The following is an 8,151-nucleotide window of genomic DNA, read 5'->3' as shown; positions in this document are numbered from 1 at the left end:
GTGTGTGGCTAGTTACTGACTAGACCAGAGCAACAGATATGGAGTGTGTGGCTAGTTACTGACTAGACCAGAGCAACACATCTGGAGTGTGTGGCTAGTTACTGACGAGACCAGAGCAACAGATCTGGAGTGTGTGGCTAGTTACTGACAAGACCAGAGCAACAGATCACCTATTTAATCCTATTAACTGGTTACTGTAGTTCCAGTCTGCCCAGTTAATTGGCCCAAAGAAACATTCCAAGCGTGCTGCAGTATAATACGAAGTACAGTAAATCACAAAAGTACATGTTGATGTTGATCTGTAGTCAGTTAAAAGATGCGAAAGGAACAACCAAGAGTTGTTTGCAAAGTGCTGAGCAACAGTATTAGTGATATTAGTGCTAGGAAAATACATTTATAGTTCTGTATGGACATGAGTGGCGTGAATGAGTAATTCCCTTAGAACATGGGTCGCCTGACACCAAACGCACTACCCTAAGTTAGATATTTCACTTGGGAGAGTTCGTAACAGCCTTACCAAGCCTAGGAATGATACAGCATATTGAACCAGTATGTTGTTTAATTTAGACTAGTTTAGCACAAGACTCTGACTCACTTCTGCTGGAAATCTTTGATGAGTTTCTTGGCCTTGTTGTACTTCTTCTCTAGGGTGGTGTACTGGCACTGGGCCTCCTTCAGGTGCTCGTTGACCGTGTGGCACAGGGTCTGGGCCTCGATCCAGTAACTCTCCAGCTTCAGCATCCTCTCCTTGTTCTCCTCCATGCTGGCCTTCAGCTGGGTCTTCTCCTTCTCCCAGCGCGCCTTCTCCCTGTCCACCGCTGCTAGCTGGGGTAGGCAAGCACAAAGACATTCAGATACTGAACACACATAAACACATTAGCATGGCAACACACACACACACACACACAATCACAGACACACACACACACGCATGCACGCACTATGGTATGAGACTATGCTATGGGATGAACACCTTAACTTACAGATCCCTAACCATTCTTCACAACAAAGAGAAACTGCAGCATTGCATGCAACAAGCCCTTCAATGAGTTTAGTATATTGGCTCAACCTCCTTTCAAATGTTGTTATTGTATTACATCCTTCTACTCCTCGTCAGGGCAAACTTCTGAAGCAACAGTCCCCCAACGAACACCAGATCAGCTCAGGCTCAGAGTATTACACCAACAAGCTTATCTTTCACTGTCACTAAATCCACTCATTCAATTGAGTTAATAATCTACGGAGCTTTTAGATTACTTCCTGCAGTTTGATCTAAACTGTCCTCATAGGACGGCACACAATTGGCCCAGCGCCATCCGGGTTAGGGGAGGGTTTGGCCGGGGTAGGCCGTCATTGTAAAATAAGAATTTGTTCTTAACTGACTTGCCTAGTTAAATAAATAAAAAACATTATCAGGATGCAGGGGATAAACCAGACACTTTTAAAAATCTCTTGTGTCTGTGCCTGCTTGCCTGTCACTCTCACGTAACCACTGACTCACTCACCACCCAGACACCTGTGACACGAAACTGACAGATAAGCAGCGGAGCTAAACTTCTGAAATACACATGCAATTGCCTTAAATATTCAGAAATAACTTGAAATAGAAACTATTATCCACTGCACTGTCCAATGATGTCCTTTTTCCAAACATATGTCTATTCCCCATGCTTTTATTGTACTTTGTAAATGTATTTTAGACCATTCTTAGAGATGATAGTAGCAGAGCTTTCTTACCTTGTTTTTGAGCTTCTGTATCTCTGCCTCGGTGACAGTGTGCTTGATCTGCAGCTGAGGGAGTAGAAAGGGAAGAGGTCGATCTGATGATCAAACACTTGGCTGAGCAGCCTCTGTGCTGGACAAGCCTCATACAGAGACAGAGACAGAGACAGAGACAGAGACAGAGACAGAGACAGAGACACACACACACACACACAGAAGGAGTCAATAGGCAGAGAGAGAAAAGTGGAGATTGAATGACAGATAGAGAAAGAGAGAGGAAGGACACAGTAGCATGAGAGAAGTTGAGAGAAAGAGGCAGTAAAGGAATGTGAAGAGAGAAAAAGAAAGAGAGAGAGAGAGAATGAGAGAGAGAGAGAGGGAGAGAGAAAGAGAGAAAAAGAAAGAGAAAAATAGATAGAAAGAGAGAATGAGAGAGAGAGAGAGAGAGAGAGGGAGAGAGAAAGAGAATGAGAGAGAGAGAATGAGAGAGAAAATGAGAGAGAGAGAGAAAGAGAGAGAGAGAGAAAGAGAGAAGAGAGAGAGGGAAAGAGAATGAGAGAACGAGAGATGAGAGAGAGAGAGAGAGAGAGAGAGAGAGAGAGAGAGAGAGAGAGAGAGAGAGGGGGGGGGAGAGAGGGATAGAGAGAGAGAGAGAGAGAGAGGAGAGAGAGGAGAGAGAGAGAGAGGGAAGAGAGAGAGAGAGAGAGAGAGAGAGAGAGAGGGAGAGAGAGAGAGAGAGAGAGAGAGAGAGAGAGGAGAGAGAGAGAGGGAGAGGGAGAGAGAGCGAGAGAGAGAGAGAGAGAGAGAGAGAGAGAGAGAGAGAGAGAGAGAGAGAGAGAGAGAAAGAAAGAAAGAAAGAAAGAAAGAAAGAAAGAAAGAGAGAATGAGAGAGTCCCAGAGAGAGAGTTCAGAGGTTTTGGGACAGTAGAGATTACATTATTTCTCACTAAATATCCAGAACACCGCAGTGCAGCTCGAGCAATTTGTTAAGTGTGTCACGCAAATGTGGTGTGAGGGACAAAATCTCCTGGTGCCAGCAGTGGTAGTAAGGCTTTTTAATCAATATTACTTGCAGGCTGGCTACTTTAAAAATGATTTTTTTTAAAAATCAAATCAAAAGTGTTCTAGAAGAGAGTAACGCCCAAATACTTTTTTTTCAGTCATTTGCTACTGTTTGACTTCGTTCCAATCAGGAACAAGAAAGAGTTGTTTGACAAAGTGCTGGGCAACAGTATTAGCAATATTCAGGCGAGGAAAATACCTTTATAGTGAGACCTTTTTTTGGGACCTTCTGTCTTTTTTTAAAGTGGTGAAAGGAAAGAAGTAGAGGAAAAGAGACAAGGAAAGAGGAAGTGAAGTGACCTCTCTGAACTTCTGGTAGAGTTTGGTGGCATCCAACTCTGAGGGGGAAATGATGTCATCCGCTTCTGGCAAATCGAACACCTCAATGCTCTTCTCGTCGTCGCCCCCCCCGTCTCTGGCCCTGTCCGCAGCTGGCCCTGCCTCCTCATCCTCCTCCTCCTCCTCATCAGTGGCATACTCCCCTGTCTGAGGTCACACACACACACACATAACATGAGAATACATTTCCGTCTACATAATTTGTCATACATATACGTTTCACAGAGAACAACACAAGCTCCTCCTCATCAAACGTTTACCCCTTCTTTTTCATTTGTTTGACTTTGTCTAACTTTCATTGAGTCCTCTCTTCCTTCCTCTTCCTATTTGAAGAAACATTGCCTGCTACTCCAATGTTTGCCAGACGACTCATCCTGTATTAATTCCACTGCTGTATCGGTCACACCATGCATCAGTCTGAACCTAACAACCTAGAAGTCGTTTGTGGCAATGTTAAAATGACATGAAACAAAGATTTGGGTAGGCCAGTTCTGGTTTCTGGGACCAATCAGAACGATTTGCATTTGCAAAGTAATCTGTGAGGAGATCAAGTCAACTCACGGTGGAGAAGAAACCTTAGTGGGCGTGGCATTTGGCCGGCGCTCTGTGGATGAGTAGCCAGGCATCTCGAATGTTGATAATGAAAACAGTTAATCATGTTTACGGTGAGGACAACAAATACACCAGCTTAAGCCTTCTCTCAGCCAATTTTGAGAGAGAGACCAGTTGTCATGTCTGGGTATAGAATAACAGGGGCCCAGTCAAAGTGAGCTGGGGGTTGAGGAGAGGTGAGGAAGAGGAAGATTGATGGATGGGGATGGAGGGTGGGGGGTTGAGGAGAGGGTCAGGGTTAGGGTTAGGTCATTGTCATCCTGTGATGACCCACAGTATGGAAAACCCTTTCAGATGAGTGGTGCTTTATGAGAGCAATCCATCACCATCATCACCACTAGGGCTGTGGCGGGCACAAAATTCCATCAGCCGGTGTCACGGTAACTGACCGTTAATTAACAAGAACAAAAAAACAGTTTTTTCTTGGGCCTCTATAACTACATCTATTTTTTTTGCGAATTGAATTGATCCCCTCTACCACACCGAACCCCACTAATCCTACCGACGGAAACGCACGAGGTGGCTAAAAACAGACCTCCATCCTATGCTAGCTTGCTACCGATGGCCCGGCTAGCTGTCTGAATCGCCGTGACCCCAACCAACCTCACGACTCACTGGACCCTTTTGAACACTCGACTAAGCATGCCTCTCCTTAATGTCAATATGCCTTGTCCATTGCTGTTCTGGTTAGTGTTTATTGGCTTATTTCACTGTAGAGCCTCTAGTCCTGCTCACTATACCTTATCCAACCTATTAGTTCCACCACCCACACATGCGATGACATCTCCTGGTTTCAATGATGTTTCTAGAGACAATATCTCTCTCATCATCACTCAATACCTAGGTTTACCTCCACTGTATTCACATCCTACCATACCTTTGTCTGTACATTTATACCTTGAAGCTATTTTATCGCCCCCAGAAACCTCCTTTTACTCTCTGTTCCAGACATTCTATACGACCAATTCTCATTGCTTTGAGCCGTACCCTTATCCTACTCCTCCTCTGTTCCTCTGGCGATGTAGAGGTGAATCCAGGCCCTGCAGTGCCTAGCTCCACTCCTATTCCCCAGGCGCTCTCTTTTGATGACTCTGTAACCGTAATAGCCTTGGTTTCATGCATGTTAACATTAGAAGCCTCCTCCCTAAGTTTGTTTTATTCACTGCTTTAGCACACTCTGCCAACCCGGATGTTCTAGCTGTGTCTGAATCTTGGCTTAGGAAGGCCACCAAATATTCTGAAATGTTCATCCCTAACTACAACATTTTCAGACAAGATAGAACTGCCAAAGGGGGCGGTGTTGCAATCTACTGCAAAGATAGCCTGCAGAGTTCTGACCTAATATCCAGGTCTGTACCCAAACAATTTGAACTTCTACTTTTAAAAATCCACCTCTTTAAACCAAGTCTCTCAACCGTTGCTGCCTGCTATAGACCACCCTCTGCCCCCAGCTGTGCTCTGGACACCATATATGAACTGATTGACCCCCATCTATCTTCAGAGCTTGTGCTGCTAGGCGACCTAAACTGGAACATGCTTAACACCCCAGCCATCCTACAATCTAAGCTTGATGCCCTCAATCTCACACAAGTTATCAATGAACCTACCAGGTACCTCCCCAAAGCCATAAACACGGGCACCCTCATAGATATCATCCTAACCAACTTGCCCTCTAAATACACCTCTGCTGTCTTCAACCAAGATCTCAGCAATCACTGCCTCATTGCCTGCATCCGTAATGGGTCAGCGGTCAAACGACCTCAACTCATCACTGTCAAACGCTCCCTGAAACACTTCAGCGAGCAGGCCTTTCTAATCGACCTGGCCGGGTATCCTGGAAGGATATTGATCTCATCCCGTCAGTAGAGGATGCCAGGTTATTTTTTTATAAATGCCTTCGTAACCATCTTAAATAAGCATGCCCCATTCAAGAAATTTAGAACCAGGAACAGATATAGCCCTTGGTTCTCCCCAGACCTGACTGCCCTTAACCAACACAAAAACATCCTATGGCGTTCTGCATTAGCATTGAACAGCCCCCGTGATATGCAGCTTTTCAGGGAAGCTAGAAACCATTATACACAGGCAGTTAGAAAAGCCAAGGCTAGCTTTTTCAAGCAGAAATTTGCATCCTGCAACACTAACTCAATGTTCTGGGATACTGTAAAGTCCATGGATAATAAGAACACCTCCTCCCAGCTGCCCACTGCACTGAAGATAGGAAACACTGTCACCACTTATAAATCCACTATAATTGAGAATTTCAATAAGCATTTTTCTACGGCTGGCCATGCTTTCCACCTGGCTACCCCTACCCCGGTCAACAGCACTGCACCCCCCACAGCAACTCGCCCAAGCCTTCCCCATTTCTCCTTCTCCCAAATTCAGTCAGCTGATGTTCTGAAAGAGCTGCAAAATCTGGACCCATACAAATCAGCCGGGCTAGACAATATGGACCCTTTCTTTCTAAAAATGATCTGCCAAAATTGTTGCCACCCCTATTACTAGCCTGTTCAACCTTTCTTCGTGTCGTCTGAGATTCCCAAAGATTGGAAAGCAGCTGCGGTCATCACGCTCTTCAAAGTGGGGGACACTCTTGACCCAAACTGCTACAGACCTATATCTATCCTACCCTCTCTGAAACTGGAAACACTTATCTCCCCCACTAGCTTTAAGCACCAGCTGTCAGCGTAGCTGACAGATTACTGCACCTGTACATAGCCCATCTATAATTTAGCCCAAACAACTACCTCTTCCCCTACTGTATTTATTTATTTATTTTGCTTTGCACCCCATTATTTCTATTTCTATTTAGCTGCAAACACCATTCCAGTGTTTTACTTGCTAAATTGTATTTACTTCGCCACCATGGCCTTTTTTTGCCTTTACCTCCCTTATCTCACCTCATTTGCTCACATCGTATATAGACTTATTTATACTGTATTATTGACTGTATGTTTGTTTTACTCCATGTGTAACTCTGTGTTGTTTGTGTCGAACTGCTTTGCTTTATCTTGGCCAGGTCGTAAATGAGAACTTGTTCTCAACTTTCCTACCTGGTTAAATAAAGGTGAAATAAAATAAAATAAATAAATATCAATCTACGATCCCCCATAGTCAAAAGTCGACCTATTCACTTCTGTATGAGAAATAAATATTCCAAACATAGTCTGGGACAGTTGTGAGATGCGATAGATCCCAAATGAATACAACCACTAGCATCTTTTTTACGCAATGTGGCGGACAAAACAGATCAGAACATTTAGCTTAAAATGTTATTATTTCTTCACATTATAAGCGCAGCAATGCACACATGGTAGCAGGCTATAAGGATGAATGTTCCATTAGCTTCACCACCATCATCACCCCGTCACTATCATCATCATCATCATCAATCTGTGCAGTATGTGTGGTCAGTAGAAAAGAGACAGCAGGGTTGATGATACTGTATGTTTCTCTTTCTGCTAGAGTTCTCTCTCTACAGCCTGGCAGCTTACTAAACTGATCCAGACAGACAGAATACATCCCAAATGACACACTATCCCCAATGGGTTCTGCTCTAAAGTAGTGCACTATGTAGAGAGCGGGGTGCCATTTGGGACACAGACAGGATTATAAAGACGAGTTCTGCTCTGCTGCAGCTCACATCTGGTTGCAGAGAGCCAGGCAGGGACAGCAGGATCGAATGACCCATCCTGGCCGGCCGGGCCCCTCTGTCTGGTCCTACTGCCAGAAACACTGGTGCTGGAGCTCACTGAGTTGTTGCAGAGCGAACACATCTCTCTCTCTCTCTCTCTCACACACACACACAAACACGCTGATGCACACACAGACACACACATTATCTTTCTCTCTCTCTTTCTGTCTCTCTCTGACTCTCTCACAAACACACTGATGCGCACAAACACACACACACACACACACACACACACACACACACACACACACACACACACACACACACACACACAAAGCTTACGCTGACACATGATTTGAAACCTCTGGTACAGGGAAAGCTTCCAGCCCTGCTGCTTTAAACAACTAAGGGTATCTATTCACCCCCATTCTCTATTAACAGGGTGAACAGGGTGAAAAGGTTGAATAGAGAACGGGGTGAATAGGGTGAACGGGGTAAACGGGGTGAACAGGGTGAAACAGGGCTGCTCAAGTTCAACACTGTTTAACATCTACATTAATGAATTGGCAAAACAATGGAAGAATCTGCATCACCTGGTCTCACCTTACACAACACTGAAATCAAGTGTCTGCTGTACGCAGATGACCTGGTGTTGTGGTCTCCCACTAAGGAGCTACAGCATCTCTTCAACCCATCAAGTCACCCCATTCTCTCTTCACCCCATCTAGTCACCCCATTCTCTATTCACCCCATCTAGTCACCCCATTCTCTATTCACCC

The 8,151-nt window shown here is 44.8% G+C and overlaps 1 protein-coding gene across 5 annotated transcripts in view; it reads right to left on the bottom strand.

Moving 5' to 3' along the window:
* The window catches only part of LOC135551803 (neurabin-1-like), a 117,198-nt gene that overhangs the window by 25,034 nt on the left and 84,013 nt on the right, over positions 1–8,151 (bottom strand). For 4 of the 5 annotated variants that reach the window (XM_064983028.1, XM_064983027.1, XM_064983030.1 and 1 more), the window contains exons 7-9: positions 3,085–3,270; positions 1,738–1,791; positions 596–825 (exon numbers count right to left, since the gene is read on the bottom strand). In XM_064983028.1, the coding sequence (XP_064839100.1) occupies positions 596–825; positions 1,738–1,791; positions 3,085–3,270 (470 nt within the window). The remainder of the gene's footprint in view (positions 1–595; positions 826–1,737; positions 1,792–3,084; positions 3,271–8,151) is intronic. The other variant, XM_064983029.1, reaches the window with a different exon arrangement.

This window comes from Oncorhynchus masou, chromosome 13 (assembly GCF_036934945.1).
Source record: "Oncorhynchus masou masou isolate Uvic2021 chromosome 13, UVic_Omas_1.1, whole genome shotgun sequence".
Taxonomy (NCBI): Eukaryota; Metazoa; Chordata; class Actinopteri; order Salmoniformes; family Salmonidae; genus Oncorhynchus; species Oncorhynchus masou.
This window is presented reverse-complemented; position numbering and strand designations above follow the sequence as displayed.